Here is a 21,532-nt window from a genome sequence, read left to right as displayed (position 1 = left end):
TTGGAGATGAGCAACACCAAGCGCAGCAAGACGTCGGGGACCGTCGAGGACGACGACGACGTGGTCGTCTTCAACGCAGCCGCGTACTCGGTCGTGGCCTCATGGATCAAGCCGACCAAGGACGACGACGAAGCGGATGCGCGCCTGCTCAACAAGAAGCCGCTCTACACGGGCGCGCCGTCAATGACGGTATGCATGCTTCCGCCGCCTGATGCATGGCGCCTAGCTTCACGCTCTTGTAGGACGAAGACAAGCTCTTGGCTTCCAAGATCTTCAAGAAGAAGCGCCCCGAGCCGGTGGCTGTCGCCAAGGCAGACGAGAACGACGAGAACGAGGACGACGATGACCTTCAGCGCGGCCGCGGTGGGCCGACCAAGAAGCAGCGCTTTGTGAGCCCGCAGGAGCAGCTGCTGCAATCCCTTCGCGAGCAGCAAGAGAAGCGGCGGCTAAAGAACAAGAAGAAGCATAAGACCAAGCACTCGACGTAAGGCGAAACGAAGCACGAGGTTGATAGAGGATGATGCTCCGCACGACGACGCACAATGCATTGGCATGCCCACGCACTGGACCTGCCGAGGAAATAGCTTCCGACAAGCCATCGATCGATCCATGACACGAGCTCCAGCGTGCGTTCTATCGTCGATGCCCGCATGCATGGGTCGAGGCAATGCATGGGCGTGTATCCTGTGTCCAGCGACAAAGTCAGGACATTCTTGCAACGCTGCAGTGCAGCGCTCGTAGGAAGCCACGCTGTCTCGTGCCACCATCGTGTGTTGTCTCGGCCATCACCGACGGGAGGCTGCCACGTGGCATGGTCGCCTCGAGTCGCTTAGGTGTACTGGACATCATAATACTTTATTGATTGCGCACGTGGCCTGAACTGACCCCACGTCGACACGTACCCCGAGCCTCGCGTGTGGTGCTGCTGGCTTACTCTTCGGCGTCCTTGACCGTGGACGTGATGTAGTGGAACGCGACGAGGCCGACCGTGATGAAGATGCCAAGTGCATTGACGAACTGCATGAGCGCAGCATCCATTTCTTCGCTAAGTAGATGGAGGAAGCATGATGAGCCCATGACCTACAGGAACGACGACGTGCATGGCGAACGTACTTGGTCATTGCGGAAGCGGGAGCAGGAAACTCAAAATGGGAGGTACAAAGGACGTAACCGGATAATTCCGCCCACATCCGGATTGATCCACGTGTAATCGTGTGCGACGGCATTGGCTTATTCAACGCGTCTTAGCGAAACGGCATACAAAGATCAGGTGTTGACCAATTTCGCTACAAAGGACAGCGCATACAATGGCGTGCAACTAGACATAGAAAACATGCGGTGGGTGCTGGACACACGCCGTCTTGGACGCCGTTCGCGCCGAATGGACCTCTCGACGGTTGCTGCGACGGGCTTTGCGCCATCGACGCCTCCGCACGCATGGACCCCGGAGACTTTTGCGTCCTACTTGGCCAACGAGACGCCCAAGTTTGTCGCGTTCGTTCACAGCAGCTTGCTGGCGCTCCAGACGCCTGGGTCGTCTGCATGCCACCTGCGCTTCCTCGACAAGATGCAGATCGAGCAAGCGTCTGCGTGGACTTTGGACCATATTTGCTACCGCTGCGAAGAGGAGGCCGAGTACACGCACTTGGCGCGCACGGTCTTGCCCGCCATGGGTACACCAATCGATGCAATCGTAGTGTGATGCGATCTCCATGGTAGCGACGCTGCTCGTCGAGTCGGAGGTCGGCGGGCGCCCCATCGCGACGTTCAAGCTCCACGCTGCGATTCCCCTTGCAGGCGGCTGCAGCGTCGATGTGCTCGAGGTCCCGATGCCCAAGCGCGGGTCCTTCTACAAGCGCGGCCTCGAGCACGCCGAGATCGTTGTGCCCTTTGACCTCGTTCAGTTTATCAAGGCGCAAAAGAACGATGAGATCGTGTGGGACCTCAAAGGTGCCATGACTATCTGCCTCCCTTCTTGTCATGATGGAGCACGGAACGTGATGTAGGCATGGCGAAGGACTTCAACCGCGAGGCTCGCATCGCACTCGGCGCCAACTATAGCGTCAAGTTTCACGAGCAGACGCTCGAATCTGTGATCGCCGAGGAGTTGCGCTTACTGCAGCACGAGTCGTCGTAATGACAAACATCTTTTCATTTGAGTTGGTGGACATTTGAGCAGCGGCACTGCAACATACCATTGGGCTTTGGAACTGTGTTTCCTCACAGCACACGAGACGCTTCCGCTACCGTGCGGAAGGCATCTCGCCGTGTGCAAAGCATCTTACTCCAAGGGCGACGGAGACGAGACGACATTATTTGGTCGATTATTGCTAGGAAGTCCTCGACCGCACCTACCATCTCGTTCCAATGCAGCTGCTAGGGGTATCGTCCGTGCTGATTCAGCATCCAACCCTAACCACCACCGCGACATCACGATGCAGCCGAACCGGTAGTGTTTGTTTTTGAAATATGAACAATCATCGGGCATTGTTGACAAGAAAAACGTGGACTTGCGCATGCGAGTGCCTCCGTCGATAGCAGAATCATGTTATAGCATTGAGTGCCCGCGGCAAACCACGTGTTAAAACGGAGCCGCGACTTGCGTCCGGTCGGGGTTGCCGCTGCGCCACGTGCGACGTAGTGCATCGTTCAGACGCAGGACGACCGTGTTGTTAAAGCCATCGGGGATCCGGACGTGGGGCGGTAACGCCAAGAGTCGTCGGGCGTCGAGTTCCACCTCTGTGTCGGCTGTGATTGGTATCGGCGCAACCGCAGCCGGAGGCGGGCCCTCGAGCACGTTGTGGACAAAGGAGCAGAGCTTGTACTGGCGCACCGCCATAAAGGCCGTGCTGGCTGTGGCAGGCGAGACGTAAATACAGAGTACGTACTGGATGCCTGTGAACGCTGCATAGCGCAAGACCTTGCGGTCCATGTGATTCCATCCTTCACAGACGCCGACTTCGACCTTGATCGTCTGGTACTCGCCCCAGCACGTGAGTGTGGCGGGGAGGATCGCACCGGAGGCGTCCGTCGGACCAAAGGAGCCATCGGGCTCAAGACGAGACAGTCGCTGGTCCTCGGGCAGATGGGACGTGTCGACGTATGCATCACCGGAGGATTCGAGATGTGTGACCATCGTCCCTGTAGCAAGCTTCATGAGGTCGTTCACGGCGTCGGCGATCGCGCTGTGCAGCGGCGATGGTATCTCGACAATGAAGAGAAATCCATCGTTCAACGCCAAGTAGCGCGACTTGAACGCCTGGTCCTCGGACGCCACGTACGTCTCGAAATCAGCCTCGGTCGCACGGCAAAGGCGATACCCCGGGTTCCCAGGCACGGCAAGGACGCGACGAAGACACGACCAGTCGAGACGATCGACGGCGTCGTTGATGCGGGCGACGGGGTCGGCGCAGTGGAGAGCGCATGACTCGGGCCCCGGAGCGACGACTTGGCGGTCTGCCTTGGCGGGACGGACGATCGGCACCATGATCGAAAGCCGAAATGCGCGCCCGATCCTTCCGGATAACGACATCCTAGCGTTGGGTATCCGGAATCCCAGGTCCAAACCGCTGGATCTTTATGGAAACTTGTCCATCACGTCCCATGGTCCCATCCGAGGAGCTGGCTGGAACTTTTTTGCATTGAACATAAATGCATAGCGTTGACGGTTTGCGACGCGACCTTGTAGCTACCTAGTCGTTGGTCATCGGGCAGTGACTGTGCTGCGATCGAACCCGTCGCATGCATAAGCACCTGACCCGAACCAATGCCAAACCGTCAAAATGGCGTTGGTGTGGAAAGTACAATTGTACTGACAAGCACCAAGGGTACATAAATTGAATTTATGTACCCTTGCAAGCACAAAGCAGCAAAATGAAAATGAACCACATGCACGTTACGGCGAGTAGCAATCGTTCCGTCGCGGCGCGTGCTCTAGTTTTTCAAGATGGCCTTCTTGTAGTCGGCCATCGAGCCGCCAAACTTGGAGACCTTGGTGTTGCCGACGACCCAGAGCTCGTCGCAGATGCTGTTGACAAAATGCTGGTCGTGCGACACGATCACGACGCCGCCCTTGTAGCCACGCAGCGCGTCAATGAGCGCGTCGATGGTTTCTACACAACAATGGCATCGTCTCCTGTATCAATGTATCAATCGTACCGATATCCAAGTGGTTGGTCGGTTCATCGAGCACGACGACGTGCGGGAGGCGCCACGTGAGAATCGCAAACCCGACACGCGACTAGTCACACTCCTTTAGTATCCAGCGACCGAGAGACTTGAAGTTGTACCTTTTGACCACCCGAGAGCTTGCGGCACGGCTTCATCGCGAGCTCACCCGAGAGGTTGAAGCGGCCGAGATGGTTGCGGAACTCATCAATTTCGTGGCCCGGGAACATCTCCTTCATGTTCTCCACGGCCGTGAGCGACAAGTTGAGCGAGTCGACGTGGTGCTGCGTGAACGTCGAGATGCGCACGCGCGGGTTGCGGACCGTCTTGCCTTCCGTCGCCTCGAGTTTGCCGAGGATAAGGTTGATGAGCGTACTCTTGCCCGACCCGTTCACACCGAGGATACCAATGCGGCTCGACATGTCGATGCCAAAGTTGACATCTAGTCGATACATTGATAATGTTCAAACACGAGATCCAGCACGAACCGCGGAAGAGCAGTGGCTTGTCAGGTGCGTACTGGAACGCGACGTTTTCGACAGAGATGATCGGTCGACCCAACGGCTCTGTGCACACATCATGTCAGTCGTCGCACATGAAGACAATAATTGTCTGTACCCGGCGGCGGGAAGACCATCTTGAACGCACGCGGATCCTCCGGCTCTTCAATCGCCGTGCGCATGATCTTTTCGAGGGCCTTGACACGCGACTGGACAAGCGGCGCCTTCTTGGCGTTGCAGCGGAAGCGGTCGATAAATTCTTGCATGTGCGTGACCTTCATCTGCTGCGCCTCGTACGCCTAACATATGTGTGTATGAGATGTCCATTTTCCCAGTAAAATTTGAAAAATGCAAGAAAAACATTGTCCACTGCAAGGGTCGACACGCGTACCTTGCGTTGCTGGCGCAAATGCTCTTCTTGCGTCTGCTCAAACGACGCAAAGTTGCCGCGGTGGTACGTGAGCTGCTGCTTGTACATGTAGATCGTGTCGGTCGTGACCATGTTGAGGAAGTTGCGGTCGTGCGACACGACGATGAGCGTCTTCTCGTACGTCTCGAGGTAGTTTTCGAGCCACATGACCGCCTCCAAATCCAAATGGTTGGTCGGCTCATCGAGAAGGAGGAGGTCCGGCGACATGAAGAGGGCACCGGCCAGCGCCGTGCGCATGCGCCAACCACCGGAAAGCGCCTTGGCCGGCCCATCGACAACAGCCTCGGGGAACTGGAGACCCGCAAGAATCGTGCGCGCGCGCGACTCGGCCGAGTCCGAGTCGATCTGCTGGAGACGGTCATAGATCGCGTTGAGGCGGTCCGGGTTCGTGTTGGTTGCGAGGAGCTCCTTCTCTTCGTTGAGAAGGAGCGTGCGTTCATAATCGCAGGCCAGGACGACGCTGAGCACGCTGTTGGTTTCGTGGCTGAGCTTGGACGCCGACTAGATGTCGAGTTCAGATAATCATGTCGGCATGCGGACAATACGACAAGCATCGATTTACCTCCTGCTCGACGTGCTGCATGCGAATATGGCGCGGGAAACCCTCGATCTCGTAGTGCGACATGAAGCGGAGCAGCGTCGTCTTACCCGCGCCGTTCTACTCACCAGAAAGGGTCGTTGAGCAAAAGCAGACGACAACGAATCGAGTTGGAACCTTGCCGATGAGACCGTAGCGACGGCCGTGGATGAGCTTGAGGTTCGTGTTGCTCAGGAGCGTCTGACCCTTGAACGAGAGCGTGACCTTGTCGACATGGATGTCCTACTCGCAGTATATGAGCACACTCGAACATATAGGAAGATATGAGGACATACGCGCTCGCCATTGTCGGTCGACATGTCGGGCAGCACGCGAATGTCTTCCCACGCGAGATCGTCGTCGGCTTCCATGCGCTCGCGCTCTTCCTCGAGCAGCTCCTTCTTGGCCTCCTTGCGGATCTGGCGCTGCGACTGCGCGTTGGCACACGCCTCCATGTTTTCGTTCTTCGTCTTGCGGATGCTCTCAAAGCCCCACATGCGCTCCATGATCGTGTTCATTTCGGCGTCGTTCGCGCGGGACATCTCGTCGATCGACTGCACGTTCTCGAGCTTCTTGAACTCGGCTTCGTTGGTAGCCACCTTGGCGACGAGGCCCTCAGCCTCGAGCGCGGCCTGCAGCGTCGCGCAGTGCTTCAAGGCCACGTCGTCGTCGGCCGCAAAGCCCGACGAGACAAGGAACGGCGCGATCGTCTCGGAGAGCGGCTCGCTCCCGTCAAAGTCCATGAGCATGCTCGCCATGTAGTCGACCAAGGTCTCATCGAGGCCCTTCAGCACGCGTAGGAGCACGCTGCGGATCTTGTACTCGCTCACCATCCTGGTAGAAAGTGCAAACTCGGGTGATTGGTGCGGGCTGGCATGAGACCCCGGGGCACCCTTTCTATTGTTTTCGGCACCACATGCCGAATGTACCGGATACCATCCGGACTAGCCACGCGGAACGCGATGCTCATTTTCCATCGGCTCTCCTGTCGTGTTGCTCGCGACGAGGGGCGTCGGCGAGGGCCGACACGTGTATCTGTCGTAGCTCTATACGTATGATGATTCATTGAAAGTCGCTTCGATGCAGATGCAATGGTCTTGTGGTTGGCTTGAAAGACCCTTTTACGCTGGCATGTGCCGAAAATAGCACGAGGCTGACGTGGCAGGATGCGGAGCTAGGATGGACCACGGGAGAGCGCGCCGGGAGTGCAATGACGGACAATGATGGATTCGAGTTAGTTGTCGAGTGGGGAGCGGCGAGCGCGTTCCTTGGTCGTAGCGACCTTGAAGCTGGCATTGTTGAAGAAGCCACGGGCTCTTCGCAGTGCGTGGCGAGGCGCTGTTGTCGCCACCGTGGCCTCATGTGGATGGTCGTTCATCAACGCCGCTGGATTGCATAGGCCGAGGCCCTGGCGCCGGTACAGACGCGAGAGGTCGCGGTCTTGAAGTTGCAACCTGCAGAGATGAGCAGAGAACAAACCAGCCTCAAGATACTACTCCTTCCCAAGTGCTTCCGTGCATTCCATTTCTAAAACGACCCGCAATGGTGTCGGTTGACGTGTACCGCCGCCACGACGCCATGAGCCCGGCCTGCGCGCTCCTGCAGCCGTACGCAGGTGCTGTCGGGCTCGTCGCGATACTCCTCTTTGGCTTCCTGCTTGGCTGCGACGAAGCCGCGCCGGCGCCGGCGATCGCGGGCTGGACCGCGACGCTCGCCGGTGCGCTGCGTTTCTACCCGCAGCTGTGCCTCAACTGGCAGCGCCGTAGCGTCGTCGGTCTCTCGCTGGACGCGCAGGTCTACGCCGTCTTTGGGTTTGGCGCCTACGCGCTCTTCAACTGCGGGTTCTCGTGGACGGCCAACGCGCACGCCAACCCGCTTCTGTCGCCCATGTCGGTCTACGCCAACCTCCACGCGCTCGTGTTGTCGATGCTGCTATTGTACCAATGCACCATCTTCAAGCGCGGCGCTCAAGTCGTCTCGACGAGCTGCCAAGTCCTAGTCTGCGCCGCCCTCGTGCTCACGCTCGTTTTCCTTGGCCTCGGCCTGCTTCTTAATGTCTCGGCGTTCACATGGCCTAGCTTTGTGGCGCTCACGTGCTATCTGCACGTGCTTCTGACCGCGATCAAGTACGCGCCACAGATCGAGCTGCAGTACGAGCGCAAGTCGACGCACGGCTTCTCGGTCTACGGTGTCGTGTACGACAGCGTCTACGGCGGCGCGACGCTCGCAACGCTGCTGGCCTCGAGCGCCGCGGCGGCCAACCCGTGGCTGCTCGCGATCGCGTGCATGACGATCGCGTTCAGCGCGGTCTTGCTTCTCCAGCACTTTGCTCTCTACTGGCAGCAGCCGCCGATGGACACTGGCGCGTCCGACGACTGCACGCTCCAGGAGCGCCGTGCGCTCATTCACGTCTAAGGCACATTTACATGTACATGCATTGATGTGTGTGAAGAACAGACAGTGTTGCACCGAGGGACGAGGGACAAGGGGTAGGGTAGCTCAGCCCGAAACCTGGGTCGCCTCGCCTTCGCAACGTGGGCGTTCCTTTGCAAGACAAAGTAAGCTTGGGGACGACATAGACAGACACTATAGCCTTTTTGCAAAGCATGTGCAATATTCTTATTGGTAGTTAAGCCGGCGACGCTCCGACTCGAGGGCTTCAATGTGGCGCGCCAGCTCGCGGATGCGCACGTAGAGTACCGCGGGGCTTCTCAAAGTGCTATGGTTTTCAACCGCGTCGCGGAGTAGCACATTGCACTCGCACGGCCCCGTGGCGGACGGCTGCCCCTTCTGCAACGCGACAAGACGCGTCTGCAGCGCCTCCATGGTTGCGATGAGCTCCGTCGTCGTCGTCGTCGATCCACGCACGGAGAGCGGGAAGTGTGCGTTGGGCATCGTTCGTTGGTTCCATTCGGTCGTCGAAGCAAGCTCTCGCGATGCGTCTTGAGGTGCCTCATTAGAAAAGGTGCTAACTATTGTGCAATCTCGCACTTGAAGCGAGGACCCACCTGCACTGGCGTTCGTAGAACCACGCGCATCACGCCTGGTCATAGTGGCAGCGACGACGTTGGGCCAACGACGAGCGAGACGAACGCGGAGGTGGTTGAGGACGCGAGAGACGAGCTGGACAAGCAGCACGAGCGAGATCGCGACGACGCAAAGGGCCTCGTGGGCAAGGAACTCGAACACTCGAGCGAGGATCGCGAGGCTGCGGCGAGCACGCGACGTCATTTGCCTCTCGAGCGAGTATCAATACAGTAGGTGAAATGGCCCGTGTGAGGTCAGAGTGACGTAGAATCACAGAAAGCGCCTTTGTACATCACCGACAAAGGAAAAAGCCAGCAGAGGCGACGTCTCCGCTTCTACAGCTATAGCTCGAAGAATGGGACGTAGATGGGATTGACCTTGTTGGTGGCAACGGGTGATGGAGACCGCTAGGTGTTCGAGACGAGGTGCCTTGAGGCGTCGTAGAGGCTACCCATGACGCTGCAATAGAGACCTTCTTCGCCACCACCTACGATCCCTCCGCGTATTCAGGAACCATCACCGACGGAGTCCAACCAGATACGTGCCGAATTTGCAACCGCACACGGCGCCACGTCATGAACGCGCTCAAGCAAAAACCGACTTTTCGCCGGTCGTCGCACGGTACACTGCAAGCGACGGCAAGAAACAACCTTTTGCTACACGAGGTTGAACTATAGCGTAAGCGTGCTTGCACTGGGACATAATCGCGCCCGCAGACCTTTGAAGACAGACAGCAATTGCCATGCGACACCTCGTGCCTCCTCGCGCAACGGCCATCGCCACGCCACCAAGCGAAGGATACCTTCTCAGTCACAGGCGAGGTCCATTTGTCCTTCTTTCTAGCCCTCAAGAGGCACGTGTCGCCGCCAGTTCCGACGCGAGCGGACAGCAACGCATCAGTTCTCGAGACGTACAGAAGCTTCAATGCGCTTCCAGAGGACTCAGCTGCAGTAGACCGGCAAGCAAATCCTTGACGACGAGCATGTCGCGCGAACGCTGTTGCATACGGCGCGGTTTTCCGCGGGCACAAAGACACGATCAGTTTTTGCTTGTTTCCGAATTATCCGGCTCTTGGAGCCACGTCCGGATACGAAAGGGCAAACTCCGACCTGGTGCATGGACCGATGGCAATGACATCGGCTTGTTTGTGCAGCCTGCGCGGTTGAATGCATCGACGTCGACAAGAGGTAGTTGGCCATAGCCTTAGTTGAAGGTTGTGCCGACGAGCGAAAACGGCTCGACTTCTTGGCGAGAGCGTGTTTCTGGTTGCACGCGACGACGAGCATCTCGTCCAAGTAGCCGCGGCTGGTCGTGGCCACTCTCTCCTTTAGCACACGATATACAATTCCCTAGTCCCAGGCTTTACCGTTCGCGCGTACTACCGGTAGGACCGGTGCGACGACGTCTCGACGGTCGGCTCGACGCCAAGTACTGTTCACGGAGCTACTTCGACCCCCCAGTTAAAGAACGTCCTACGTCCTTTCTACCTCGGTGCAATTCTCGGACGCAATGAAAATCGCAAGCTACCGGATTTGTCGAGCCGTCGACCATGTAAAAAGGAGGGTTCGAGCACATCGCATTGGCCTCCCACCCACGGCGCGACGTCGTTGGAGCCTTCAAACACATTGAAAGTGCGGTTGATCGCGCCGTTGCGATGCGTCACGCCCGCGCTTGGCTTGACTTTTATGTGTAATGCAACCCAAGAAGCTTATGACCCAACTCGAACAAGCGTGTGCGAGAGAAATGCTCGTTTGCACCAAGCACCCCACGCGCCCGCGTGTCTATGAGCTGCAGGCGCGCAGCGCTATGGCATTAGATTTCAATATCGACGCGCGGGTCCACCGTCCCGGTCGGAAGCAGCATGAACACACAAGCACGGCCGACGCGACAGGCGCCCGACATTCTCCACCTCGCCCAAGCGGCCGAGTTTCACAACCGGGGGGCCGCCTTCACTGCGTCTCGCCCGTACGCAAGGCCCTACCTCCAGCATGAGCCTTGACGTTTACTATGCTGCATTAGGGTGAGTCGACCAACCCAAGCCTCGAATGCAATGCCCAACTTTCGAGAGCAAGCGGCGGCTGCGCGGCGGGCTGTCTTTGAAGAGCGCCGGCGCGCCGCCGTTGAGGCCCGCATCAAGCAGCAGGAGGAGCGATCGACCAAGCGCAAGAAGCCGTCGTCGTCGACGACGATGTTTGCGCCGCTGCCCGTCTCGGCGATGCAAGACTCGCTACTGCGGTCGCCGCACCTTGTGTCGTCGCCGTCCAATATGCTTTCGTTTTCATCGCAGAACCACCTCGGACACGCCTTCTTCCTCCCGCACCATCCCCACCACAACGACCTTTTGCACGACCCACAGCACAACCATTGTACGTGTGGACGATTTTGTTGGAACCTATTGTCTTATGTGGCCTCGATGTACTAGTGGCCAAGAAACTCAAGAAACTCACAAAGACCGAAGACGTCGACCGACAAAAGCGTGAAATGAAAAAGGAAGCGCGCGTGCGCGAGTACGAGATCGCGCTCGCGATGCGCTGGGCCGCCGAGACCAAGCGACGCGAGGAAGCCGCCCAGCGCCGCGCCCAAGTCGATGCGCTCCGCCGCCGCGTCGAGCAGGAGCGAGAGGAGAAGCGACAGCTGGCCAAGATCAAGAAGCGCACCAAGCTCTCGACCGATGCGTCATCGCCGCACAACTACGACGTGTTCCATGCCCTCTAAAGGACCGCGACGCTGTTTGTTTTGTCATAGTTTGCTGTTTTTAATTAAAATGACACCGTGCGTCGTGGTATATCTTGTGGACCCTACCCTCGTGTTGAAACCGACATTCGAATCTGAAACTGTCTGGATCCAATCCAACGATCGGACCCAGAGTTTACAATGAACACGCACCGAAATGTTTGACATAAAAGGACGCAATGCATGCGATCGAAATCTTACTGAAGACCATGAATCATGGTTTTGTTATACCGCTGACGAAACGAGGCCTTAGGCAAGATTTCATTGTTGATGCTCCAACTTTAGTATATTGAACTTGACCTCAGACATGAATTGGAGTCTAGTACACCAACGTACCATTGTTGATGCTCTGACGTTAGTCGATTGATTTTAAGATTGCATTGGAATAGTTAACTACGTTAAACGCACAATGGGGGGTACATACCGGTACGTATGTGGTTGGTGCGGACATCAACACGTCATCGGTGTACGGCTCCTGTGTTTGCCCAACCGAGATAGACCGAGAGTGCGACGGTATCAAACCATTAAACACCGTGCAAAGGATCGCTCATGCCATGTAGACGCACGACTAGATCGCCTTTTGTGCCACAAACACACAAAACTGGACGACACTTTGCTTACCGTAATTCTCAAAGTGTAATTGTTGATTGGCTCGCGCGGGGAAAGTGATAATAAAACGTGAATAGTGGGCCAATTCGCCCCTTTGGAGTGATTATATAAATGAAAATGCACCGCTTCGCGTTAAGAAGTGGGACCATTGTGCTTTAGAGTGAAAACTATGACTGTGACGGTGAGAGTCCAGAAACGGATCAAGGAACGCAATCTTGCCGGAGGACGGCAAGGGTCCAGGCTCCCTAGTGCCCCGGGACACGAAGCACACGGTGACGACGCAGAAGGGCGCCTTGCATGCAGGAACTCCGGCACCCCGGGGCACAGGCACACGGTCACGATCCGGCCAACAGGTCCGCGCACCCGAGTCCGCTCCGGTTTCCCGCAAGACACTCGCAGTCGGTCCAGTCGACCAATCAGCGGACACGATCTCGTTAGGCAGTCCTAGTAACTCAGATAATCACATCCCTTTACACATCAAGGCGCACACGTGCAGCGCGCGAACCCTAGCGAGTCCGGAGCTTCACGAGAGTAGTGGAGAAGCAGGGTGCGAAGACCGCTCGTACCCCGAGCAACATGAACGAACCCGAGACGGCCGTGGCGGCCTACGCAGCCCTCACCCAGACGGAGTGCGCGGCCGAGCCGGGGAAGCGAGCGCTGGCCAAGATGTGGACCATTGTCGCAGAGCCGGACCACTGGGCAATCGCGCAAAAGGCCCTCGCCCACGCGCAGGGCTTCCCGATGGCCCAGAAAGCCAGCGGCCCGGTCGTGTACACCAACAGCCCCCACCGGAACAAGTGTGCGACCATGCTCATGGCGATCGCGGGAAAGGCTTGGCAAGCAGCGTTCCCGAGCAGAACGGCCGAGAACGCTTTCAGCGAGTTCGACTGCCGCGCGACGGCGTTCATCGCACGGAAGGCGCGGACGGACGCCGGGCTACTGAAGGGCCCACAAGACGACGACATTGAGGCGTTTGTACCGAGTCCAGCGACCGTGGCGATGATGACGACGGCCGACCAGTACAAGACGTGGATGTGCGCAGCCGAAGCCCTGCGCATGCTCGAACGGATGCAACTGAAGGAGCACGAGCGCAAGACCGAACCGCCGACGCCGCTGTCAGTTCCCGAGCCGCCGACGCCGCAGCCGATGCCCGCGCCCAAGGAAGCCGCGCCACCGACGCCACCCGAGACGGCTGACCATGAGTTGACGGTCGCGTTGCGGGCGATGAACGAAATACTTAAAGTACTCATAGAGCGATTCGAGAATCCTCCGCCCGTCCGAGTGATCACTAGCCCGACAAGCACCAAGTTCAGCCTTGCAGCCTTTCGCCTCTCGAAGGTGCCGACGTTTGTACACAACGAAGTCGACGAGCTCGCTCCTGCCGTGCACGTCCAGAACGTCGAAGGGAAGGCCCTCCTCTTTGGTGACGGCTCCGTAGCCCTGCGCGTGGCGATGTTCATCGACGGGCTCGGCGCGAAGGAGCGTATGTGGGCGTTCCACCTCATGAACAGCAAGAAGTTTGTCCCAGCGACGATGACCGAGAAGAACTGGGATACGCTCGTCGACGCGTTTTTCACCGAGTACATCGGTGAGAAACCGTACCGCGAGTCCATGTACAAGAAGGTCGTGCAAGAGGACGGCGGCACTGCCATGCGGGCGGTGCTGTGGGCCATTACGGTCAGAGCTCGGGGTTGCGCCACTTGCCATGGCTTGGGCACATGTCGGACTTTTCTTGCACGGCAGGCCGCGACGAGTTTGAGCCCCGGAAGCAACGGCAGCGCACAACGACGCTGCGAAGAAAGAATGACCCCTCCTCCTCCGTGCCTTGTCCGAGCCCGGGCAACTCCCACTTCTCCGACGGCCCCCAACGACCGCCGTGGGTAATAATGTCCTGAGAGTCCCGAAACGGAGCAAGGAACGCAATCTCGCCAGAGGACGGCAAGGGTCCAGGCTCCCTAGTGCCCCGGGACACGAAGCACACGGTGACGACGCAGGAGGACGCCTCGCGGGCAGGAACTCCGGCACTCCGGGGCACAGGCACACGGCATGGGCACAAGGTCACGATCTGGCCAACCAGCAAGGTCCGCGCACCCAAGTCCGCTCCGGTTTCCCGCAAGACACTCGCAGTCGGTCCAGTCGGCCAATCAGCGGACACGATTTCGGCAGGCAGTCCTCGTAACCCAGATAATCGCATCCCTTTACACACCAAGACGTACACGTGCAGCGCGCAGACCCCAGCGAGTCCGGAGCTTCACGTAAACTGCGCTTGCATTGCACCCCAAAGTATTCATATATGTAGTTTAGTATTGACATTGAATAGAAAAGAGACCCTTGTTGTCTGGGATAAAACAGGTGTTGCAACACATGTTTCAGCACAGCCCCGCGCAGTCGACTAGAATTTCAGTGGCTAAAATCTCCCGTGATTATAACCTCCACCTCTTTCGGTACGATCCAATGGCTGAAAAAGCTTGGTGGGCCAAGCCGGCGGCAGCAGACAGCGAGGTCAATCCATACTCATTGGACTAGCGGAGCAGGGGATTCTGGCGCAAGTGTGGCGGCGAGACAGGCATAATTGCACCGCGCTGTCGCCTTGCACTGACCGCTAACGTCTCTTTCAAGCAATCGACCCAGCGACCTCGACTCTCGCTCGTTGCCTCAGCCGAGCTACATTTTCGGTCGCGTCATCAACGTCGTTGTTATACCTGTGCATGTTGCCACACTCCATCGTCATCGTACTCCAAGTTCGGTCGACCAAACCGCTTCCATATCTTCTCTCGACATTTACTAGCTTGCGCGTCGCCATCTTCACCACCGTACAATCAAATGTACATGTAGTACGGTATCCTACCACCATTTCAAGTGTAAGTTCAGTTCTGTACCGGTATATCGCGAGCCTCACACTGAGACGATGTACCGAGTCCTTCGATCGCTTGTGTCCGAGCTACAGACTCGGAGCTTCGGTCGCCGCGCCCTGAAGCCACTCGACCAGCGTTTACGTTCCTGCCTAGCCGGCGGTAAACCGAGCCGTCTCTACGATCACATTGCAAGTTTGTATGTGCCCGTTGTGCATCCGGATCCGGATAACTACACCGACCAGTTTCTTGTCACATTGACACTGGCGAGACCATGGTAGCAAGCTTAGGCGCGCTCCTGCTGCTGGCCACCGTCCTCGCTGCACCTGCGTCGGCGCAGGTACCGACGGCGACGCTACCGACGAACCTCTCCAAGTGCAAGTACTCGAACGCCAACACGTGCTTGGACAACCCACAGACCAACCCGGTCGCGACAACGCTCGGCCTCCCGGCCTTCACGCGTGGCCCTGGCACGTGCTCGATGATGGGCGTCGCCTCGATCCCTGGCTTGAGCGCGAGTGCGACGCGGCCTGCGCTCTACACGCCCACGACGGCCATCGTACAACGCCAGGCTGTGTGCAGGTGGCGGCTCATTGTCTGCCCCGTAGGACGCATACGCCAAGAGCGGGCTCAAAAACAAGTTTTCAGCGTGGAACGCGACGAACCAAGCCGCGTTCCAGCTCGACTGTCCGCTGTTTTACCAAGACCAGATCCGCAGCGGCCAGCAAGACTATGTACAAACACATGACGATGCGGCATCGTACAATACTCACACGCCTCGTAGCTCTGCTGCACGGAAGACCAGTATGTGGTCATGCAGACGCAGTACCGAATGATCAGCGGGCTCTGCGAAACCTCCAAGCGCGTGCTCCAGAACGTCTGGTGCAGTTATGCGTGCCACCCGAACCAAGCGCTCTTCATCAACGTCGACCAAGTCCACTACTACCCGTCGGCGACCGACCCGACGACGTCGTACCCGGCGATCGAAGAGGTCACGTACTATGTCGGCGACAACTGGGCGCGCGACGTCTACGACTACAGCAAGGCCGACCTCATCGCCAAAGTACTTTGCCAGCCCCAAGCCGGCTGCTCGTCGGGGCTCGGCCTCCTCAATCGCATGGGCCAGTACCAACTCAACGGCATTGGGTCGCCCAACCAAGTCAACTTTGTCGCTGCGTCTACGCTGCCACCGGTCCGTGGATCGATCCCGTGCGATGGCCTGGATTGTTCATATATTGCTTTTTTTCGTAGGCGGACGTCTGTCCGTGCACGCGCGCAACATCAAATGCAAGCGTTGCGAACGCCTCTTGTATCTTGCCGCTCGACCAAGTACTTCCGACGTGTGTCGGTGTGTGCGGCTCGGTCTGCGACGCGCCGAGCCCTGCGCTTCCATACAAAGCCAGTAGGAGATTCGAGTCGGTCTCTGAACCCGCTTACCCATCTCGACTAGGTTGCCTTGGCGCAACGACAACGGGCAACAACAACAACAACTCGGCAGGCAACGGCACGTCGTCGATTTGGGCGCCGCTCTGGGCCAGCATGGAGGACAACATCAGACCGAGCGACTACTCGAGCCTCAACACGGCGCTCCTCGTCGTGATTGCAATCCTTGTGAGACACTTGGCAGCTCTTTTTATCGCCGGGCTCACTCGGTATCGTAGATCGTACTGGTGCTCAGTGGAGGCTGGTATCTCCACCGACTGGCGCTTCTGGAGGAGAAGGAAGACGATCCAAGTGCGACAGCGGCGCCGGTCAACACCAGTCGCGTCAATACGCTGGCCACGCATCTCATGCGCCAGTGGGCACTCTTTGTGTGCCGCCGCCCGTACCACGTGCTCACGGTGGTGCTTGCGCTGGCTGCGTTTTGCAGTGCTGGGCTTCACAAGACGGTGATCCAGACCGACCCGATCAAGCTCTGGGTGGCCGAGTCGAGTCGTGCGTACAAAGAGCGCGATCGCTTTGGTCAGCTCTTTATGCCGTTTTACCGCACGGAGCAAGTCATTTTGACGCCGAAAGACGGCGGGCCGATTGGCCGCGTGGACGTTCTCCGTGCCGCGCTGCAGATCCAAGACCAGATCAAGCAGCTCCAAGTGCCGTTTAATGGCCGGCGTACGTACCTCCTTTTCGTTGAAAGATTGATAGATTGACTTGTGGTATAGAGATTGGCGTCGAAGACATTTGCTGGCGCGCGACCGGCACGGGTTGCACGATCAACGCGATCACACAGTACTTTCAGAACGACTTGGCCAACTTTGAGATTTATGCGTCGAACGGGATGGCCTTGGACCACTTTCAAAACTGCCTCTTCTCGCCGTCGTACGCTGACGTGGCGTCGTGCCAAAAGCTCGCGGCCAAAAACGTCGTCCTGCCCGCCAGCATGCGCGGTGCGTCACTTCCGCTTCTCCTCTTGATTTTGTTTTGATTGTTTAAAACGGTAGACTGTCCATGTCTCTCGGCGTACGGTGCGCCCATGGACATGTACACGACGGTGCTCGGTGGCACGCCGCCCAACGCGACCAGCAATGTCAACCTGTACATCAACTCGACCACGCTGCTCTCGACGATCCTCGCCTACAACTACTATGACGATGCGCAGAACGCGCCGGCGGTGGCGTGGGAACGCGGCTACATTGATCTCCTCAAGACCCTCGCGTCGACCAACACGGTGTTTGAAGTGGCGTTCTCGGCCGAGACGTCGATTGCCGATGAAATTGCCGTCGCAAGCAAGAGCGACGTGACGCCCGCGCTGCTTAGCTACTGCCTCATGATCCTCTACGTGACGCTTGGCATCAACCGCTGGAAGATGTCGGCGCTGCGCCAGAGCTGGCGCGAGGCCAAGCTCACGCTCGGGTTTTGCGGCATCTTGCTCATCTTGCTCGCGGTCGTCTCGACGATCGGGCTCTTTTCGTGGGCCGGCGCCGCGGTCCAGATTGTCATTATGGAAGTCGTGCCCTTTCTGACGCTCGCGATTGGCGTCGACAATATCTTTTTGATGCTGCACGAGATCCGGCGGGTGCAAGACGACGCGACGCACCACGGGCAGCCGCTCGTCGCCGACGACATCATTGCCAATGCGCTGGCGTCCATTGGCCCGAGCATTGCGATGGCGTCGATCATTGAAGCGATTGCGTTTGTCTTTGGCTGCATTAGCCCGATGCCGGCGGTTTTGTGGTTTGCCGCCTTCTCGGCGGCCGCGGTCGCCATCAACTTTGTGTTTCAAATGACGCTCTTTCTGTCGCTGGTCGTGCTCGACAAGCGGCGCGAGCTCGCCCAACTCGCACCGGTCCTGGACCTCGCCGAACGCATTATCGACATTGGCGACCTCCAGATTGTCAAAGTGCCGTGGATTCAACGCGTCGTCGGTGCGTACGCGGATTTCTTGGCCAAACCCTTGGTCAAGGCGGTCGTTCTGAGTCTCTTTTTGACGGCCACCGGTCTCTCGATCTACTCGGTCGAGTCGCTCGAACAAGGCTTGGACAATGCGGATGCGATGCCGTCGCAATCGTACCTCATCACGTATTTCGACACGATCAACGTGGCGCTGGAAACCGGGCCGCCGATCTTTTACATTGTCGAGAGCGGCTACAAGGGCAACCCGGTCTTTGATTACGCCAACATGTCGACGGTACCGGCCTTTTGCACGTCCAAAGAGTTTTGCCACCCGTTTTCCGTGCCCAACGTCGTCTCGGCGCTCGGCAATTCGGGCGTCTCGGACCTGTCGCACACGAGCCCCGGCGTCGTGCATTCGTGGATGGACGACTTTTGGCCGTTTGTCGGCGCGCAGTCGGCGTGCTGTCGCGTCGACAAGCAGTCGGGCAACTACCTCCCGCTCAACGCGTCGGATGCCACGTACATGGCGGCGCGCGACGCGGCCGACCCGTGTTTTCCGCTCACGTCGACGGCACCGCCGGTTCCTGCATCGAGCTTCATGTCGCTTTTTCGTATCTTTGCGTCGGCCAACGCCGGGCCGCTCTGCTCGCACGGCGGCGGGTCGATCTACCGCGGCCAGTTTAGCATTGACGAGCACCCGATTCCGGTGCTGAGTGCGACGTCGGCGGGCCTGCCGCTGTCGAACCCAAATGCGGGCAAGGCGGTGACGGCGGCGTCGTACATGGCGATTTCGACGGCCAACCCGACGCAAGGCGACTACATTGCGAGCTACAAGCAAGCGCGGCACGCGGCGCAGTTTATGAGCGAAAAGTCGGGCGTCCACGTGTGGGTCTACTCGATTTTCTTTTGCTTTTTCGACCAGTACCTCACGATTGTCGACGACACGCTCCTCCTTGTCGGCCTCGTTTTGGTTGCGATCTTTGTGCTGCACGTGGTCTACTTTGGTGCGTTCTGGACGCCGTTCCTTGTGACGCTAACGATCGCCAACCTCTGCGTCTGCGTCGCCGGTCTCATGGAGCCGATTGGGATCCTCTTGAACGGCCTCAGTCTTGTGAACCTCATTATCGCTGGTGGTATCTCGGTCGAGTTTTGCTCGCACCTCGCGCGGTCGTTCCATTTCGGCAAAGCGACGAGCGGCAATGCGCGCATGAAGGAAGGTCTGCGGCATGTGATGGCGTCCGTCATCTTTGGCATCACGATCACCAAGATTGTGGGCCTGAGCGCGCTCACGCTGGCCGACTCGCGCATCTTTCAAAAGTCTACTTTCGCATGTACCTCACGATCGTGCTCTGCGGCATCCTGCACGGCATGGTGCTCTTGCCCGTGCTTCTCAGCCTCTCGGTGGACCTCCCGCGGCTCTGGACGAAGCGCCACGCGCCGACGTCGATCCAACAGTAGCACGTTGATAACTTGATATTTTGCGTCCATCAAGCCATGCAGGATGCAGTGAAATCGAACAAACGGTTTTGGTGTGCTATACTTTGCAGTGTGGCAAAGGCGCAACCGAAGCGGCTAACGTTGCAAGGCGTTCTGGACGAGTGCGAGGACGTCCGCGTGCCCACAGGCCACAGCAGCGGACAGCACCGACTCACCCGCCTGCGTCCCATCGACGTTCGACTCGATCCAGAAACGATGACACGATGTAGTAGTACCTGGGTGCGCTGGTGGATGTCCGCACCGGCGTCGAGCAAGGTGGCAACCACGTTGGGATGTCGGTGGAGCGCAGCGTTGTAGAGAGGCGACATGCCAGCCTACGTAGCTGCCAGTATGCGTCTGGTTGCATATGCACACTATGGTCTCGCACGGTGCAGCCGTGGTTCACATTGGCCGACGCCGCGAGGAGGCGGGTGACGACGCCCACGTGGCCGTGCAAGGCAGCGACCGCCAGCGGTGTTTCGCCATCCTACGGAAACCGTAGGCGGGCCACCTTGTCATCGACAGCAGCGTACACAAGAGGGCATGTCGACAGTGGCGTTTGCATCGAGTAGCAGGTCGACGAGCGCTTCGTGGTTGTACTTGGCGGCGCAATAGAGCGCCGAGTGACCACTCTACAACCGACGCGATAAGCGCCACCGACAGCAGTGTACTGTAGATGACGGGAAACGCGACGGCATCGACGTCGGCGCCGGCGTCGACGAGCAGTGCAAGGACGATGGGCTGCACGCCTCGGAAGGCCGCGTACACCAGAATCGGTACAGAGTTCTATAGGAATGGCGTGTTGCTGCCAACTCGCACAAGGGAGCAACCTACTTGAATGCTCATGTTGGCATCGGCGCCGGCGCCAAGAAAGAGCGAGACGAGGTCGGGACGGTCCTGATGCACCGCGAGCTCGAATGGCGTCATATCGCCGTGCTGCGTTGCCGATGCGAGCGACGGAGTTGACGGCATATGGTCACGTACCTCGCTCGCCTGCGTCATCACGCTTGGGTCGGCGGCCACGAGCCGCGCCACAATTGGGACGTGATCCATCAGCATCGCTTGCATCGTAATGGGAATCCCATCCTAGAATGTGCTGAGTGCCGCTGCGGGATACGGCGCCGATTCCGACAGTGGTCAAGCGCGGGTCGGCCCCCGCATGCAAGAGCACTCGCACGCAGTCTTCGTTGCCGCATTCAACCGCAGCACGCAGTGGTCCTCGCTACAGATCCAAAACGCTAGGTGCATATTGGCGTTGACGAGAGGGACGTACGCCATGGGTGGCGTTCGGCGACACCCCGCGCGCCAAGAGCGTAGAAACCGTGACCACGTCGCCGTTGGCCGCGGCTGATGTCAGTTGAGACGACTCCTATCGATGGCGCGTGAGGCGCTCGTGCATTCGGATTGGGATCTACAGGCATGAAGAGCCCGAGGGCCGCCGAGATTGAGCCCGCTGCAGCAGCCGTCATCGCGACGAGTCGCAATGACGAGGTGCGTCGAGCACTGGCGCGTGTCGAGACAGCACGCCAGCCGATAGCGCGTCGACCGAGCTGCACGCAACGTCGCTGTGCCATGAAAACATGGTGGCGCGTTCGCAGGTTTGTTTGAAGTGACGGGTTGTGGGTTGTCGTGACACGCAACCGGTTATCGAATCCGGATGCGTGCAAACGAGCGTTGGGTTGTTTTGTGCGTGACGCGGCGACGCACGCAAAAGCAATCTTGCTCGGTACTAGCATGGCGAAGGGTTATAGATAACCCTAACAATCAATGTCGCCCTTTGGATAGCCAGGAGTGACAGGTATAAACTCCGAGGAGACAAAGGGCCGTCTCG

The 21,532-nt window shown here is 58.4% G+C and overlaps 10 protein-coding genes across 10 annotated transcripts; 6 read left to right on the top strand and 4 right to left on the bottom strand.

The window, feature by feature from the left end:
- On the top strand, positions 1-558 carry SPRG_00213 (hypothetical protein). Its single transcript, XM_012338320.1, has 2 exons — positions 1-189; positions 243-558. The coding sequence occupies exons 1-2, from the start codon at positions 7-9 to the stop codon at positions 486-488; spliced, it is 429 nt and encodes a 142-aa protein (XP_012193710.1). The 5' UTR covers positions 1-6; the 3' UTR covers positions 489-558.
- Positions 559-1,333: 775 nt separating this feature from the next.
- SPRG_00212 (hypothetical protein) lies at positions 1,334-2,145 on the top strand (the record flags this gene model as incomplete). The annotated part of the gene is made up of 3 exons (XM_012338319.1): positions 1,334-1,673; positions 1,720-1,950; positions 2,007-2,145. The coding sequence occupies 3 exons, from the start codon at positions 1,334-1,336 to the stop codon at positions 2,135-2,137; spliced, it is 702 nt and encodes a 233-aa protein (XP_012193709.1). The 3' UTR covers positions 2,138-2,145.
- A 436-nt stretch (positions 2,146-2,581) lies between these two features.
- On the bottom strand, positions 2,582-3,487 carry SPRG_00211 (hypothetical protein; the record flags this gene model as incomplete). Its single annotated transcript, XM_012338318.1, has 1 exon — positions 2,582-3,487. The coding sequence occupies one exon, from the start codon at positions 3,485-3,487 to the stop codon at positions 2,582-2,584; it is 906 nt and encodes a 301-aa protein (XP_012193708.1).
- A 395-nt stretch (positions 3,488-3,882) lies between these two features.
- On the bottom strand, positions 3,883-6,512 carry SPRG_00210 (hypothetical protein). The gene is made up of 9 exons (XM_012338317.1): positions 5,971-6,512; positions 5,813-5,917; positions 5,660-5,755; positions 5,059-5,598; positions 4,786-4,966; positions 4,656-4,733; positions 4,290-4,609; positions 4,159-4,240; positions 3,883-4,112 (listed from the first exon to the last, which is right to left on the bottom strand). The coding sequence occupies exons 1-9, from the start codon at positions 6,505-6,507 to the stop codon at positions 3,934-3,936; spliced, it is 2,118 nt and encodes a 705-aa protein (XP_012193707.1). The 5' UTR covers positions 6,508-6,512; the 3' UTR covers positions 3,883-3,933.
- A 688-nt stretch (positions 6,513-7,200) lies between these two features.
- On the top strand, positions 7,201-8,111 carry SPRG_00209 (hypothetical protein). Its single transcript, XM_012338316.1, has one exon. It carries the CDS (start codon positions 7,217-7,219, stop codon positions 8,087-8,089), a length of 873 nt encoding a protein of 290 aa, XP_012193706.1. The 5' UTR covers positions 7,201-7,216; the 3' UTR covers positions 8,090-8,111.
- A 182-nt stretch (positions 8,112-8,293) lies between these two features.
- SPRG_00208 (hypothetical protein) lies at positions 8,294-8,569 on the bottom strand (the record flags this gene model as incomplete). Its single annotated transcript, XM_012338315.1, has 2 exons — positions 8,294-8,384; positions 8,439-8,569. The coding sequence occupies 2 exons, from the start codon at positions 8,567-8,569 to the stop codon at positions 8,294-8,296; spliced, it is 222 nt and encodes a 73-aa protein (XP_012193705.1).
- Positions 8,570-10,527: 1,958 nt separating this feature from the next.
- On the top strand, positions 10,528-11,498 carry SPRG_00207 (hypothetical protein). Its single transcript, XM_012338314.1, has 3 exons — positions 10,528-10,666; positions 10,721-11,067; positions 11,124-11,498. Exons 1-3 carry the CDS (start codon positions 10,563-10,565, stop codon positions 11,414-11,416), a joined length of 744 nt encoding a protein of 247 aa, XP_012193704.1. The 5' UTR covers positions 10,528-10,562; the 3' UTR covers positions 11,417-11,498.
- A 1,121-nt stretch (positions 11,499-12,619) lies between these two features.
- On the top strand, positions 12,620-13,927 carry SPRG_00206 (hypothetical protein; the record flags this gene model as incomplete). Its single annotated transcript, XM_012338313.1, has 2 exons — positions 12,620-13,245; positions 13,336-13,927. 2 exons carry the CDS (start codon positions 12,620-12,622, stop codon positions 13,925-13,927), a joined length of 1,218 nt encoding a protein of 405 aa, XP_012193703.1.
- A 1,242-nt stretch (positions 13,928-15,169) lies between these two features.
- On the top strand, positions 15,170-19,683 carry SPRG_00205 (hypothetical protein; the record flags this gene model as incomplete). Its single annotated transcript, XM_012338312.1, has 9 exons — positions 15,170-15,454; positions 15,504-15,629; positions 15,680-16,087; positions 16,147-16,297; positions 16,346-16,506; positions 16,557-17,004; positions 17,055-17,279; positions 17,334-19,596; positions 19,620-19,683. The coding sequence occupies 9 exons, from the start codon at positions 15,170-15,172 to the stop codon at positions 19,681-19,683; spliced, it is 4,131 nt and encodes a 1,376-aa protein (XP_012193702.1).
- Positions 19,684-19,797: 114 nt separating this feature from the next.
- SPRG_00204 (hypothetical protein) lies at positions 19,798-21,170 on the bottom strand (the record flags this gene model as incomplete). Its single annotated transcript, XM_012338311.1, has 10 exons — positions 19,798-19,881; positions 19,938-20,036; positions 20,090-20,188; positions 20,235-20,333; positions 20,383-20,487; positions 20,536-20,637; positions 20,686-20,787; positions 20,834-20,923; positions 20,975-21,070; positions 21,117-21,170. The coding sequence occupies 10 exons, from the start codon at positions 21,168-21,170 to the stop codon at positions 19,798-19,800; spliced, it is 930 nt and encodes a 309-aa protein (XP_012193701.1).
- Positions 21,171-21,532: the final 362 nt, after the last annotated feature.

Source organism: Saprolegnia parasitica (assembly GCF_000151545.1).
Source record: "Saprolegnia parasitica CBS 223.65 unplaced genomic scaffold supercont2.1, whole genome shotgun sequence".
In the NCBI taxonomy this organism is placed as follows: domain Eukaryota; phylum Oomycota; class Saprolegniomycetes; order Saprolegniales; family Saprolegniaceae; genus Saprolegnia; species Saprolegnia parasitica.
The sequence above is the reverse complement of the archived record's forward strand: the minus strand, read 5'-3'. Positions and strand labels throughout refer to the sequence as shown.